Source organism: Nesoenas mayeri, assembly GCF_963082525.1.
Source record: "Nesoenas mayeri genome assembly, chromosome: 1".
NCBI lineage: Eukaryota > Metazoa > Chordata > Aves > Columbiformes > Columbidae > Nesoenas > Nesoenas mayeri.
This window is the reverse complement of record NC_137541.1, coordinates 211,130,066-211,144,064: the sequence shown is the minus strand read 5'-3', so window position 1 is coordinate 211,144,064 and position 13,999 is coordinate 211,130,066. Positions and strand designations below refer to the sequence as shown.

Genomic DNA, 13,999 nt, shown 5'->3' with positions numbered 1-13,999 from the left:
TCTCTTTTCTTCATTTTCTCTTTTCTTCATTTTCTCTTTTCTTCATTTTCTCTTTTCTTCATTTTCTCTTTTCTTCATTTTCTCTTTTCTTCATTTTCACTTTTCGTTGTTTGTTATATTTTATTATATTTAATGATATGATATTAATTTTTATTTTAATATTTTTATTATTTTTTATTTTCTTTTTTTTTTTTTTTTTTTTTGCTAGGGTTTTTTAAAGGATTATATGATTAAAAAGAAAAAAATAAAACCTCACTGACAACCTGTGAGTTGATAACATCTCAGTCTTCTCTTGTTTCCTTTTGGGGCTCTTCTGATTACGTCTGTAGATACTCTTAGAGTAAGAAATCCTATTCCTGTTGTTAGAAGTGGCTCCACAGTAGGGCTGAGATCACAAGCACAGTGGTACATGTAAAATGCCTGGTTTGGAAAGTGCTTCTTCAGTGCAAGATCTTCAACCTGTGCTGACCCTTTTAAATATTCTCACTTGAAAGACAATTTTCTTATTTTAATTGATACTATCTCCATTCTTCCTTGGGCTATGAGTGGGTATGCTCTGCAAAGACTTTGTCAATGTACCAATTGGCTTTTTTGGTAAACTGAGTGCATGGTACATGTCCTCTCTGGTCATTTAGCTGGAGGAAAAAGGTGTCACTTCACTTATTGCTTTCCTTTATAATGAAATGTTGGTATCATGAAATGAATACTGCTTTGTACCATTCTGCAAGACATTGTGGCTACATCTGCATTAGCAAGTAGGGTGGCCCAAGAGAAAAGGTTTGTGGAAGGAGGCAGTTGATGCTGAGATCCTGACATCTATGGAAGAAGAATTTTGGAGGTGGTGGTGTGGTCACTTAGGTCTGGCTCTAATCTGGTCCTGTGGACTTTTGCCCCATCCCTGGAGACATCCCAGGCCAGGCTGGATGGGGCTCTGAGCAACCTGAGCTGGTGAAGATGTCCCTGCTCATGGCAGGGCTTGGACTGGATGATCTTGGAAGGTCCATTCCAACCCAAATGATTCTATGACTAAGTGCCCATTGGATGTTGAGGTGCATTAGGTTCATTTCTGGAGCACATCTTCCAGTTTAGCTTCACCCAAAGCACTTTAGTGATGTGAACCAGAACACAAGCAAGCAGGAGAAGTGGAGGCTTAGGGGTGAGCTCAGCACTCTCTAGAACTACCTGAAGGGAAGTTCTAGCCAGGTGGGGATTGGTCTCCTCTCCCAGGCAGTCAGCAATAGGACAAGGGGCCATGGGCTTCAACTCTGCCAGGGAAAACTGAGGCTGGAGATGAGAAAGCAATTCTGTGCAGGGAGAGTGGTCAGGCATTGGAATGGCTGCCCAGGGAGGTGCTGGACTCACTGGCCCTGGAGGTTTTTAAGCTGAGATTGGACATGGCACGTAGTGCCATGATCTAGTCAATGGGCTGGAGTTGGACCAAGGGTTGGACTTGATGATCTCTGAGGTCTTTTCCAACCCAGTCAGTTCTGTGATTCTGTGTGACAAAAGGATGAACTGCTTCCAAAATGCATCTTGATAGGAATGTGATGGTGCTAACATAGATGTGCTTGGTTTAGTTCAATTGCAGGACAATGGTGGTTGCTGTGTGAGCTGCATGTGGTTAAACTCAGTGTGAGAAATTGGTGACTAGTGAGTGTGTCCATCTTATTCCCTTGGGAAGATGATGAAACTGGAAGTGAAGGGTGGTAAAGGGAAGGTTTTCTAGACCAACTGCCAAAAATGTCAGTGCTGACATTCTAAAATCTCATGGAGCTGAAAACGTGGAGGTTTTTTCAAGCACCTTTAGACTTTCTAGTGCTTCTGCCTGAATTTCTGGAGGTGAAGTGGCACCGTTTCCTCCACCTGCTTGCGGCTGTGATTGAGTGGTCCGTATGATGTGATTTTAAGTCTTTATTTTTGGCAGAGCTGTTGCATGTTGCAGGTTTCACCTTGTTTTAAAGCATGTGGGAGCCTGCAAAGCAGGAGCCTCTCAATCTCCCTGCTGGAGGTTGTACAGGACCCAGAATAAATCAAATATGCATATAGATCAGATCGATGTGGGTTCAGATTCTGGTTCAGCTAGTGCTGAATAGCATTAGTGGTGCTGGGAAGATGTTCCCTGTTCTTCTGAAAGCCCACTCAGAGCTGTGCTTGAACTCGCTGAGCTATGTTGACTCTTGAAGGATGTGACTGGCTTTCCAAAAAAACAGCCAGGCAAATATATCTGGCAAGTGTACTGTCAAGGACAGACCAAAAATAGGTTTTGGAGAGGCTGACAGAAGCTCTGAGACTTGAATGTAAACGAGGGGCAAAAAAATCTGAAATAAAAAAAAAAGTCCAAACATGTTCTGAAATGTTTTCATTGGCTTGTTTATCAATTTACTGTCATCCAGTGCATGAATACTGGCCAAGCTTATCCCATAATGACCTTTGAAAAGCTGGAGGATTTTTGTTTTCTCTGTAGCAATGTTGGTCCCCAGCACTCGAGATGCTTTAAACCTCATTTGCCTTGCGAAAACCATAGAATCATAGGATAGCTTGGATTGGAAGGGACCTTCCCAGCTCCCCAGTGCCACCCCTGCCATGAGCAGGGACATCTTCACCAGCTCAGGTTGCTCAGAGCCCTGTCCAGCCTGGCCTGGGATGTCTCCAGGGATGGTTCATCCACCACCTCTCTGGCCAACCTGGGACAGGCTCTCACCACCCTCAGGGCAACAATTTCTTCCTTATATCTAATCTGAATCTCCCCTCTTTCAGTCTAAAGCCATCACCCCTTGTCCTAGCACTTCATGCCCTTGTAAAAAGTCCCCCAGACTTTATTTTAGACCTTTTTAGGTACTGAAGGCTGCTATAAGGTCTTCCTGAAGCCTTCTGTTCTCCAGCTGAACACCCCAACTCTCTCAGCCTGTCCTCCAGCAGAGCTGTTCCAGCCTCGCATCATTTCTGTGGCTCCTCTGGCCCCTCTCCAGCAGGTCCATGTGTGTCCTGTGCTGAGGACCCAAAGCTGGACCAGCACTGCAGGGGGGTCTCACCAGAGCGGAGCAGAGGGGCAGAATCCCCTCCCTGCACCTGCTGCTCACGCTGCTGGGGATGCAGCCCAGGACATGGGTGGATTTCTGGCTGTCCAGTTAACTGCTTCAGCATCATTGCTGATAGCAGCAAGGAAGTTTTAGACCCAAATGGAGAGCAAAAAGCATCAAACGTTGGGGAAAGTAAGGTTTGAAAGCTTGGAGATCTGCAGACTGGAAGGTATACAGGAGATCATCATAATCTGCTGAAAGCATTAACAGCCATTTCCTCCTGGGGAATTTTGATGGGATGGTGTAAAGGTGTGATTGGATTTTGGTTTGGCCATTTATATAACCCAGATGTTCCATGGGTGGATTTTAATCTGAAATTTTTTGGTTGGAAGGAGTTGGCTTGACTAAGTGGTGGTGGTTGCTGTGGAGAAGGTTCATTGTGAAGAAGTGTTGGAAGGAGGTTCATTGTGGAGAGATGATGTTGGGAGGAGGTTCATTGTGGAGAGATGATGTTGGGAGGAGGTTCATTGTGGAGAGGCGATGTTGGGAGGAGGTTCATCGTGGAGCGATGTTGCATCCTTGCCGCTTCATTTGGGCTCTGGAGAAGGCTGGTGTTGGCTATGGAGCTGATGTAGATGCTGTGGCTGGCATCCTGCTACCAAAATTGGGATGTTCAGGGGGAAAGAAAACCCCATTTTAGCCTCAGTGCTTTCCCTCCAGGAGCTCACTTGTGTGTGTAGGAGCAGATTGATGCATGAGATGGAGACATTATAGTCCCTGAGTTTATGGCTGCGTGGCTTTGAATGTACACAGGAGCTGCACTATAGAAGTCCTTTGTCCCTCCTTTTGGTCCCTTTTGCCCCATTTATCTGGAACACAAAGCCCCTTGTGTGAATTGGGCACTTGCTATTACTGAGATTTGATAGAATTTGGCTAACAAACTTAAGCCAAGATTAAAAAATATTCTAACCATAACCTCAGCGAAGATTTGGGAATTTCTAGCAGAAAACATCTTTTTTTGATGCGGCAAATATTTAATAACTTCAAACCTTTTTATTGTTTTCTTTTGGCACTTTTAATGAGATGGAGTGTACAGAGAAGAGCTGTATTACAAGATTGATATCCAGGGTGATCCATGATAAAAAATTAGTCAATACACAGTTAAATAAATAGCTTCAGCCTTTAAGATGGGAAGCAGAGGCAAAGAATAGTTCTATTTCTTATATCACCAAAACAGAGGTTATATTGGTTACATTGTTTTGCATAACTGAAGAGCTATGGGACAGTTCACTAGAGAAAAGAGCATTTTCAAAGAGATAAATGGTGTACTGAGGGTCTAGAAGGAAATTACAGTAGTAGAGTTGCTCAAACGTTTGTGCAATTTTTATTCCTTCTTGCTCATTCTGGGAAGAGAGGATTAATTTGAATACTTTCCATAAGGCATTTATTTTGGCGTTTTATTTTGATCATACTGGATGAAATGGAAACATGTGTGGACTTCTTAATGCCTGTAGAGTAAAACCAATGTGGAACACATGGAAATGGTGCCGGTTGGGGACAGTTTTATTGCAACACTGTTCTCTCCATGGGTGTCCTTGTGGTTTAGGATTCTACTCATGTGATTGGAGGGGGGCACTGAACAGATGTTTTTAAGGATTTATTGTTTTTCTTGAAGGGGGGATTGCTTATGTAGTCTTATTTGAAACACTCATCAAAACTGAATGTTGATGCAAATCGCTTTCATCCGATGCTGGTGTGGTCTCTCCTCCTGCCATTTTATTTGCAAAACACTTGCATATGTGGTGGTGGTGGGAATAAATGTTGCGGATGGGTGGTTTGGCTCTGCAGGACCTGAGGGAAGGAGTTAAGGGTTTGGATGTCTGTGTAGTAGTAATGCCCCAACCTGCTGTGTAATCTTTGTGATAACTACTTGGTCATTTAGGCCATGGGAGAAGTAAGATGCCAAGTTGCATCTCTTACATGTGAATGGAAAAGTTAGTTAAGGAATTGCCTCAAAAAAATCCAAACTAAGAAAAAGATGCCAACAGCAACAAAACACCACCAAAAAAACCCAAACAAACTCCTACCAAACAAAAAAACCCCAGTTCTGGGTCCTGAAATGCTCCCTCATTCCATATGCCCTGAGAGCTGGAGAAATGCTATACCAGCCCTACATGAGATGAATCTATCTACATAAATGACCCTCTGCCTAGGACTGGGGACCAGGGTTGGATCTCCCACCTTCCCAGAGAAGCAAGGTCTTAAATCATCCCTTGTAAATGTCTAATTATTCCATCCAACCTCAACAGTTTCTAGATGAGCTGTGGCACAGGATGGGGCATTGGCTCTGAAATGAGACAGTATGAACGCTGACTTCTCTTTCCATCCACAGTGGGAGCGCCTCTGGTTCCTCATCCTCACCTCGTCCTTCTTCCTGACCCTCATCTGGTTTTACTTCTGGTGGGAAGTTCACAATGACTACAATGAAATCAACTGGTGAGTAGAGTTCCCCTGTTGCGGAGGGGCAAACCCTTAAAAATTTGGCTGCCGTTGTACACCTCTAAGAGATGTTTGACATTGGGTTGGGTGTATTTGGATCCTTCAGATGGACTTGCTTTCACTTTACTTTCATTAATGAGGTGGGGAATGAGACTGAAGGAGAGCTTCTCCCTGTTTGTGATGAGAGATGGAGCACAAGTGTGATGGGAGCGGCTGAGGGACCTGGGGGGCTCAGCTGGAGAACAGGAGCTGAGGGGAGACCTTCTGATCTCTGAACTGCCTGAAAGGAGCTTGGAGCCAGGGGGGTCGGGCTCTGCTCCCCAGGAACAAGCGCCAGGAGCAGAGGAAACGGCCTCAAGTTGCGCCAGGGGAGGTTGAGGTTGGATGTGGGGAACAATTTCTTCCCCAAAGGGCTGTGGGGCATTGGAACAGGCTGCCCAGGACAGTGCTGGAGTCACCACCCCTGGAGGGTTGGACAGGCGGACATGAGGTTCTCAGGAACATGGGGCAGTGCCAGGGGTGGGTTAACGGTTGGACTTGATGATCTTGAGGGTCTTTTCCAACCAAAAGGATTCTGTGTAATATGTCCTCTCATCTCCATTGTGTGACTGTAACAGAGCTTGGAGTAAGCGTGGTCCCAGTAAACAGCATTTGAAAACAAAGGCAGAGCTGAAATAATGTAGATTTTAGAGTTTGTTTTTTTTTTTCCTTTGTTGTTTGTTTGTTTCCAAGATTGGCTGTTTTCGGAAGCAGCTGAGCAATCCGGCCGCAACTTTCCACAAAATACCAATGACAGCAATTCAGCCTGAAGCAGACACGGGTGTGGAAAATCTTGCAAAGTTGGAAGGAGTTGCAAACAAGCTTTCCAGTGGGACATGCTGGGGAGTTTGGGGTGTTGCCAGCTCCCCCTGTGTTGGAAATTATTATCTTTTTTACTATCTCAGCAGCATCTTAAAACATTCTGACAGTACCTTGGGCTCTCTTCTAAGCGAACTCCTTTGACATCATCTTCTTGTCAAAGATAATATGTAAACTGTGTTTTAAAACACAGTGAGTAGTCGATCCCTTAAATGAATTGCCTGCTTTAGATGCTGAAGTTGTGGGAAGGAGAGTTTACTAACTTAACCATGTGAACTGTTTCCTCCCAGGAGTGTGGTGTGTGTTGGTTGTTGTTGTTCGTGTAGGGTTTGGTTGTTTTTTCTTTCTTTTGCTTAGACCCACATTCTGAGAACTGAAACCATCACCATTGCTCTTGATTATTTATAATATTAGCATAAAAATGCATAGGTTTTATTTTTTAGGGTGTTTCCCCCAGCTCAGTGCAAAGTCAAATCTGTCACAGCTCGAAGTTGAGAAAGGGCTAAAAAACATGATGCAGGGATGAAGCAAAGCCTGTGAATGGGCATTGCAGCCATGGCACTGCAAAATTTTGGCTTCCTAAATATTCACGTGGGAGTGGGAGGAGATGTGCATGTCTGCTCTGGATGCAAAAGATATTTGGGCTTTAAAATGCCTCAAATGTCACCTGTAGGACAAAGCCCCTTTCGCTGCTGTGCAACCCAGTGTGCACAGGGTGCTACAAGCGCTTTTAGATTGACAGCTCTGGAAAAACAAGCTCTTTTCTTGTACACAATGGTTATGGAAGAGGCTCTCTGGATGCAAAACAGCAGGGCTGCATCTGTTCAAGTGCTGCTGTTCAGCTCAGAAAATGAGTTGGGGCTTTGTGTGTGCCGTAACCCCAATTAGACCCCTGTTCCACGCGCTGGCACCAGAGGTTGAGGAGAACAGCAGAGTTTCTGAAAAAAACAGCCTGAAACACTGTGGAAAGGCTGGAGAGGGAGGATGATAACATGGGGTGAGGTTTTAATTACAGCCGCGCTCGGTTCCTGGCAGAGGGGAAAAATTTTCCATTGGGTCCATTCAGGCTGAGCCTGAACCTTTTCCCTCACAATGGAGATCTGTGGGCTCCATTAGAACAACATTTTCAGCCAGATGGGGTGTAAAGGAGGTGAAAACATCATTTTGGTCCTAACAGGGCTATAAGCTTGTTGCTGATGAGTGACATTGGGGTTCTGGCTCTTAGAAACCCCATCTTTGTTGTTCCTCAGTGGCTATCACTTCTGGGCCATATTTCACAGAATCACAGAATCGACTGGGTTGGAAAAGACCTCAGAGATCATAAAGTCCAGCCCTTGGTCCAACTCCAGTCCATTGACTAGATCATGGCACCGACTGCCATGTCCAATCTCAGCTTAAAAACCTCCAGGGCCAGTGAGTCCAGCACCTCCCTGGGCAGCCATTCCAATGCCTGACCACTCTCTCTGCAAAGAATTGCTTTCTAATCTCCAGCCTCAATTTCCCCTGGCAGAGTTGAAGCCCATGGCCCCTTGTCTTATTGCTGACTGCCTGGGAGAAGAGACCCATCCCCACCTGGCTAGAACTGCCCTTCAGGTAGTTCTAGAGAGTGTTGAGCTCATGTCTAAGCCTCCTCTTCTCCAGACTAAACAAGCCCAGCTCCCTCAGCCTCTCCCCATAGGGCTTGTGCTCAAGTCCCTTCCCCAGTCTTGTTGCTCTTCTCTGGACCCGCTCCAGCACTTCAATCTCTTTCCTGAGCTGAGGGGCCCAGAACTGAACACAATACTCCAGGTGTGGGCTCCCCAATGCAGAGCACAGGGGAAGGATCACTGCCCTTGTCCTGCTGACCACGCTGGTTTGGATACAGGACAGGACACCATTGGCCTTCTTGGCCACCTGGGCACACTGTTGGCTCCTGTTGAGCTTCCTGTCCATTAGTCCCCCAGGTCCCTTTCTGCCTGGCTGCTCTCCAGCCACTCTGTGCCCAGCCTGGAGCTGCAGGGGGTTGTTGTGGCCAAAGTGCAGGACCCTCCACTTGGCCTTGTTGAAGTCCATCCCATTGGAGTCAACCCATTTTTCCAGTCTATCCAGATCCCTCTGCAGAGCCCTCCTGCCTTCCAGTGGGTCCACACTCCCTCCCAACTTGGTGTCATCAGCAAATTTGCTGATTTGTGGAGAATATTTCATTGATACTTGTTCTTGTTGGCTTCCCTGCCCTTCCACTGATTTATTTGCAATCCATGATCCCTTTCAGAATAGAGAAAGGGCTCTTTGGGGCTCACACCATCTCTGCATGGGACCTGGCACACTCAGCTACTGGTAGGAGCTCTCTGGAGGAACTGGGACAAAGAATTGCTGTCACGTTGGTGTGATGAGCTGCTGAGCTTGTTCCTGCTATCCAAAGCTCATCCTCATGAGCTCTCTTTCCTCACATCATGTGCAGGGAACTACAGTGAACTTCTTCCACCTGTCCAGCCACATAGGTGATGAAAGACTGGAGGCATCTGTCCAACCAGCCCTACAAAGGAGGACTATTGCCAGCAGAAGACTTAGATTGACCAAAGTCTTGAAACCCTAAGCATGAAGACTTGCCCCTTCTCTGGGACTTGTTCCAGCACTGTAAGGAGAAGATTTTTCCAACACAAGCTTCTAAAGGCCATTTCCCCATGTGACAATGTCTGTCACTCTTGAAGAGATTGTTTACCTCATCTTCATAACACTCTGTCAGACAGCGTAGGCAGCAATTAGATTATCTCATAGCCTCTTCCCTGTGAGACTAAACAAGCCCAGCTTCCTAAAGCTTTCCTAGTAATCTAAACATGAGGAGAAACTTCTTTGAGAGTGCCAGAGCTCTGAAACAGGCTGCTCAGAGAGGTTGTGGAGTCTCCTTCTCTGGAGACATTTGAACCCACCTGGACACATTCCTGTGTGATCTGTTCTGGTGAACCTGCTTTAGGAGGTGGGTTGGACTGGATGATCTCCAGAGTTCCCTTCCACCCCCATCCAGCCAATGATTCTGTAATCTGTGTTCTTGAGGTTGCCCCACCATCTCATTTGGTAGTTTTCTACTGGACCCACTCCATATCCTCCTTTAACAGGGAGGTCCAAACCGGGGCACTGTGCTGCCGGTGCCACCTCACCAGTGCTGAGCAGAAGGGAGAGCATCTTCCCTTGGTCTGCTTGTGATGCTTCTCTTAATGCCACACAGAAGTTAGACTTATTCACAGTGGAGGTACCTGTTGGCTCATTCAACCTCATATCCTCCGTAAACCCAGGTCCCTCTTGGCATGGTTATTAACATGTTGATGTAAAGCCTCATTTTTCTAGCTGAAACTGCTGTGTGCTGCAGACCCTCTCTTCCATGATCCTTTGGCTAAAATGGTATTTGGAACCTGAATTCAGTAGGTGGTTCTTAATTTCTTAACCCGGATGTGCAGAGCTTTGCTAAATGCTGCTGAGCAGCTGCCAGAGGTGACTTAAGAGACAGCAGAAAACTACTTGTCAACACTGGTGTGGCCAGCAGGCCCAGGGCAGTGACCGTCCCTGTGCTGGGACCTGGGGTGGCCAAACCTCCAATCTCGAGTGCAGTTTTGGGCCCCTCACACCAAGAAAGGCCTTGAGGTGCTGGAGCGAGTTGAGAGAAGGGAACGGAGCTGGTGAGGGGCTGGAGCACAAGTGTGATGGGAGCGGCTGAGGGACCTGGGGGGTTCAGCTGGAGAACAGGAGCTGAGGGGAGACCTTCTGATCTCTGAACTGCCTGAAAGGAGCTTGGAGCCAGGGGGGTCGGGCTCTGCTCCCCAGGAACAAGCGCCAGGAGCAGAGGAAACGGCCTCAAGTTGCGCCAGGGGAGGTTGAGGTTGGATGTGGGGAACAATTTCTTCCCCAAAGGGCTGTGGGGCATTGGAACAGGCTGCCCAGGGCAGTGCTGGGGTCACCATCCCTGGAGGATTGGACAGACACAGAGATGAGGTTGTCAGGGACATGGGGCAGTGCCAGGGTTGGGTTTAACGGTTGGACTTGATCTTGAGGGCCTTTTCCAACCAAAATGATTCTATGATTCTATTCTATGATTCTACAGAAGAACATTACAAACCCTGCCTGTGCTTCGGGCTCCAGCGGTGGATACACATATCTATGTAAAACCAAATGAATCTAATTAAATTGTGACAGCGATAGGGTTCACCTACATAAATGTGGTGATTTGGCCTTTCAACTTGTAAAGACTTAAGGGACTTCTGGGATTGAAATGGGCTTTAGAAAGACAGGGCAAAATTAAAGCCTGGCTTGTATTGCTGCAGGCTTTTAGTATTTTCCTGTGAGGCTGAATATGCAATGAGGTTTTTGTCATTGAAAGGGTTTTGTGCCTCTTAAATTTAAGTAAATATTTTTAAAATTTATTGCTTTGGGCATTTCTTTGTGGTGTCTATGCTTAATTGCGTTATACTACAGATCTCCAGTGTGAAAGCTCTGTACTGCAACAGAAAGCTCAATGTTGGTTAATGAAGGACGTGGGAGATACTGTAATTTGTGAAGCTGGCTGTGTTCCCTCTGGAGCAGGACTATAATATAAATGCAGGTCTGTGTAGCAAATTTTTTCTTCCTTAGTTCTGGAGAAGGCTCATCTGGTTCATAACTGCCATGGAAACAGCATTTTAAAACAGTCATTTGCACATCAAGTGAAGACCTGACACCATCAGGCCACTTTGAAGGGACATCAGAGCAAAAACTGAAATGTACTGAAGCTGAACTATGGAAGCTCTTAGTGGTGTGTGAGCAAAGACTTCAGAGGAGCCCTCTTCTCTCTCTTCCCTCTTTTTTACTAACTACATGTCTGAATCCCTCTAGATCCCTTTTGTTATGGCTCTTTGGATCCCTAAGCAAAACCTGGACATGCGTCATGTTTGGTGAGCCCTAGGATTTGCTTTCCAGATCCTACGTGGGAGCTTTACTCCTGGACAGAATGGTTGGCGCAGCTGCCAGACCAGACTTTGTGGCTGATGAATGGTGCTGGATTTGAGTGGTGGGGAGGAGCTTGAGTCTTTGACCTAGGTTTTTGTTGCTTTTGTTGATTACAATAGGCATAAATGCTTCATGCAAGCAGGTCAAAGACTCAACCTGAGAGTTTCTACTCTTACAGGATTGGACCTTCTCTACAACCCACTGGAATAAGAGACACCATCTCTAGTAGGTACAAGAGACCCAATTTCCTCCATCAATGTGCCCCTCTGCAAAGAGTTTTTGCCTTGAGTATACAGCATAACAGCATTAATTTTCCTCCCCTGTCCTTGATACTATTTCTATATTGTATTTATTAGTCTATGAGCACATGGGACAGCGTTGGATCCATCATTTAAGCAAACACCACCATACATAAGGATATTTTAATCTTGTTTGTGGGGAATATTTTTTGGAAAACCTCAAGTCCTGGATGTGTATGATGTTTTTTTGCTGTGTTTGACATAATTGTCCAATTTCTTCTTGCAGAGTTAATTTCCCAGGCTGGATCAAAGCACAAACATTGAGTTTTGTTTCAGACCGACTTGTACTTTTTCCTGTCTATCTCTCATCTGTACAGTGGGAATGAAAAGACCCATTTTCTCAAGTTTTGTCTAGTCCTAGTGAAGTAACTATGGTGTTGAATGTCTTCTTAATCTGTCCTTCACACTTATCTTTCAGGTTTTTATACAACCGAATGGGATATTGGAGTGACTGGTCCATTCCAATACTTGTAACAACTGCTGCTGGCTTTACATACATTACAGTGTTATTGGTGAGTAGAATAAAATTGCCTGTACATTTGTGCATTTGCTTTGAAAAGGATGTGAACTTCTCAGTCCACCTATGACTTGGGCAATTTTCCTTTCAGAAGTGATTTTTCTCTCCCTCTCTCTTAGCCTTAGGTTGCCTAAAATAAACAGAGAGTGAAAAATGTATGGTCTTTGACTTCAGATGACCAAAGACAGAGACCTTGATACTGGTGGTACAGTTGGCCTGGGGACAAATACAACTCTTGTTCCCCTTAGTTTGGCCCAGTTTCCACTTTGGTGTATCTTCCAGCCACAAGTGCAAGTTGTTTCTCCTTACCCCAGCGTGGTGGGACCTTCAAAGTGTTGACCGTTCAGGTAGAATCAGTACCTGGCCCCACATAGTCAGTATTTCCTGAAGTTCTGGGAGCTGTGTACTCATGGACCAGGCTCTCAACCTCCTGCCTCTTGGAGGTCAAAGTCCTCCACATCCTTGACTTTGGACGGGATCTACTTGTACAACTGAGCTAGGTGATGTATTCTGGACCATCCTTACACCAGCCTTACTTTCTGCCCTGGCGTGCTGGGGTGTCTTTTTAGATGGTGATGTGTTCCTGCATGTTCAAACACTTAAAGGTTGTGATGTGTCAATGTCTGACTCTTGATTTCGTCCTCCCAGATACTAGCACTATGTCACATAGCTGTGGGACAGCAGATGAATCTGCACTGGCTTCACAAGGTAAATGGCTCTTCTCAGCTTGGAAAGGAGAAGGATATCAATAAAACAGGAGTATAGGGAGTGGGTGGTGTAACATAGAATAGTTTGGGTTGGGAGGGACATTCAAAGCTCAGCCAGTGCCCCTCCTGCCATGAGCAGGGACATCTTCACCAGCTCAGGTTGCTCAGAGCCCTGTCCAGCCTGGCCTGGGATGTCTCCAGGGATGGTTCATCCACCACCTCTCTGGACAACCTGGGCCAGGCTCTCACCACCCTCATTGTAAAATATTTCTTCCTCATATCTGGCCTGAATTCTCTCCTCTTTTAGTTTAAAACCACCATCCCTTGTCCAATCACAACAGGCCCTGCTCAAAAGTCTCTCCCTGTTTTTCTTCTCGGCCTCTTTTAAGTCTGGAAGGGCCACACTAAGGTCTCCTCGGAGCTTCTGTTCTCCAGCTGAACACCCCAACTCTCTCAGCCTGTCCCCCAGCAGAGCTGTTCCAGCCTCACATCATTTCTGTGGCTCCTCTGGCCCCTCTCTAACAGATGTATGTGATACTGACTGCCACTCTGTTTTTAAGAAGAGCTGAAACTTCAGATGTCTGTGGTGCATGTGTCCTCATCTCAGAGGACTGACTAAATTGCAGAATAGGGGCAGTCAAAGCCTAGAGACAATAACTACATGGTTGGTGAAAGGCTTTGGGGTCCCTGCTGACAAAGGGACCACTTTTGGAGATTAAGAAACACTGTGTCATGAGATCAGCCTGAGTTTAGTCTCAGCTCAGTGTTACTCCATATGAACCTCTGGTGTTACTTTTTGTGCTGCAGCCAGCCCTGGAGGAGGGCTGAGCAGATGTGAAGCTGCTCAGGATGTGCTTGGAGGAACCAACTGTGGAAAAGCCTTGAGAGAAGATGTAGGTGTTAAAACTGGGGTGTGCAATGTGGAGGTTGTGGTTTGCTGGAACCCAAAGAGGTCCTGATTTGTATGTAGAGCTGTTTGGCAAAAAAAATGCTGTGGAATGTAAAAGAAGATGCAGATCTGGTGTTTGGAGCACAGAAGGGGAGAGGAAGAGTATGTAGCAAGCTGTGTGGAGAGACAGTGCCCAAAAAAATGGCTTGGCAGGATTTAATGGTAACTGGCAATCTGCTAATAGCTAATTAAGG

At 46.0% G+C, this 13,999-nt stretch overlaps 1 protein-coding gene across 1 annotated transcript in view; it reads left to right on the top strand.

Annotated features, from left to right (window-relative positions):
• Positions 1-13,999, top strand: part of GDPD5 (glycerophosphodiester phosphodiesterase domain containing 5) — a gene marked incomplete at its 5' end in the record, with an annotated part of 117,690 nt that overhangs the window by 66,877 nt on the left and 36,814 nt on the right. Inside the window, 3 exons of the mRNA XM_080363184.1 lie at positions 5,413-5,516; positions 12,051-12,144; positions 12,798-12,857. Coding sequence (XP_080219310.1) covers positions 5,413-5,516; positions 12,051-12,144; positions 12,798-12,857 — 258 coding nt within the window. The remainder of the gene's footprint in view (positions 1-5,412; positions 5,517-12,050; positions 12,145-12,797; positions 12,858-13,999) is intronic.